This window comes from Colobus angolensis, unplaced genomic scaffold (assembly GCF_000951035.1).
Source record: "Colobus angolensis palliatus isolate OR3802 unplaced genomic scaffold, Cang.pa_1.0 Scaffold199, whole genome shotgun sequence".
NCBI lineage: Eukaryota > Metazoa > Chordata > Mammalia > Primates > Cercopithecidae > Colobus > Colobus angolensis.
In genome coordinates this window covers 18,390-19,944 of record NW_012115143.1, presented here as the reverse complement: position 1 = coordinate 19,944, position 1,555 = coordinate 18,390, and the positions used below count along the sequence as shown (strand labels likewise).

Genomic DNA, 1,555 nt, shown 5'->3' with positions numbered 1-1,555 from the left:
TGTGAGTCCGTTCTGCAGCTCCTCACAGATCTCAGCTATGGACTCACTGTAGCCACCCCCACAGTCATCCACAGATTCACCTGCAGGGGAGAAGCAGCCACTTGAAGTCCCCTCACACAGTCCTGTGTGAAGAGCTCCAACGCTCCCGCACCATGTGGCCTCTGTGCTCCCCGTGGGCTCAGGCGACCACTGCCGGGGACACAGGTGCTCCAGGGCGCCTGGCAAGTTCTCACCCACAAACCTGACTTTCCAGACACGGTGAGAAAGGAGGAGGCTGTCGGGACCAAAGGAGCTCATCTTAGCACACATCTGCCCAAAGACAGACTTGATGCCGTCGGGGCCGGCCAGCCCACCTTTGCTCCTTGATCGTTTGACCTGGAGAGGAGGAAGCAAGCAAGCGTGAGGCTGCTGCCGCAGCAGGAAACACACAGCCCGGGACATGCGGAGCTGGCGAGTGCATGAGGACGAGGCACTGTGCATGGGCCCCTCCCTGGTCACGCACCTGCTTGCAGACCCCGCCATCCAGGGCGCTCGACTCTGAACACCCGAGACTGCTGCCCTCACCCCATTGGGCATGTCGCCAGTGATATGCCCAGCAGCCCCTAGGACTAGTGTGTCTGAACGAACACACCTTCCAACATGACACACACTACCACCACGTCTACAGCTGCGGCCTAGCAGCATCACCTTGGCACGGACCATTCTCACACGCTATGCACTGCCGCCACTTCACCATCTTGCCATGACCACAGGAAATAAGACACCAGGAACTCCAAAAGCAGCTCTCCCAGTAGACCAGAACAGACTCCCGGCACTCCAAGATTCAACCCAATGCCCCTGAGACTGAAGCAGATACAGTGAGTACCTCGGCCAGGGCCAGCCCTTTCCCATATCTACTTCCACCCATCCACTTCCACCCATCCCACTTCCAAGCCTCGGGGCCACTCAGCCTCCCCAACACAGGCAGTCACTCTTGCTACCCATCCTTCTCATCCTAAGCTACGATTTCCAAAAGCTCAGGGGACTCCAATTCCCAAAGACATCAAGGCAGGAGCCCTAGGGCTAGAATTAGAAGTGGAGTCTGAAGATGTGACTTAATAGACTATAGTATACACATACTTTTATATCCACTGGGAAACCAAGAAATTTGTGTGACTTGCTTTGTGAAGACACTTGCTTTATTGTGTTGGTTTAGAAACAAGCCTGCATACCTCCAAATATGCCTACAGCTCCTTCTCCCTGAGTGTGAGCTGGACTTAATGACCTGCTTCTAATGTACAGAACAGGGCAAGAATGATGGAGTGTCACCTCTGTGATTCAGTTACACAAGACTGTGGCTCTGTCTCGCTCCACTCTCTCTTGCTGGTGCTCCCTCCTGCGCCTCCCTTGCCCTTGCTGACAGAGTCAGCTGCCATGCTGTGAGACCCTCTATGGACACGTGGCAATGGACTGAGTGAGGGGAGGCTCTGCCAACAGCTCATGAGGGCCTGAGGCCTCAGCCCAAAGGTCCACAAGGGACTGAATCCTTGCTCGGACTCGGACAGCCTCAAGACGA

At 55.6% G+C, this 1,555-nt stretch overlaps 1 protein-coding gene across 1 annotated transcript in view; it reads right to left on the bottom strand.

Annotated features, from left to right (window-relative positions):
- Positions 1-760, bottom strand: part of LOC105511113 (E3 ubiquitin-protein ligase HERC2-like) — an 18,780-nt gene extending 18,020 nt beyond the window's left edge. The window contains 4 exon segments of the mRNA XM_011941194.1: positions 1-80; positions 234-509; positions 512-557; positions 559-760. The exon segment at positions 1-80 is cut by the window's left edge and continues 4 nt beyond it. Coding sequence (XP_011796584.1) covers positions 1-80; positions 234-509; positions 512-557; positions 559-702 — 546 coding nt within the window. The 5' untranslated portion in view covers positions 703-760.
- Between the last annotated feature and the right edge of the window lie 795 nt (positions 761-1,555).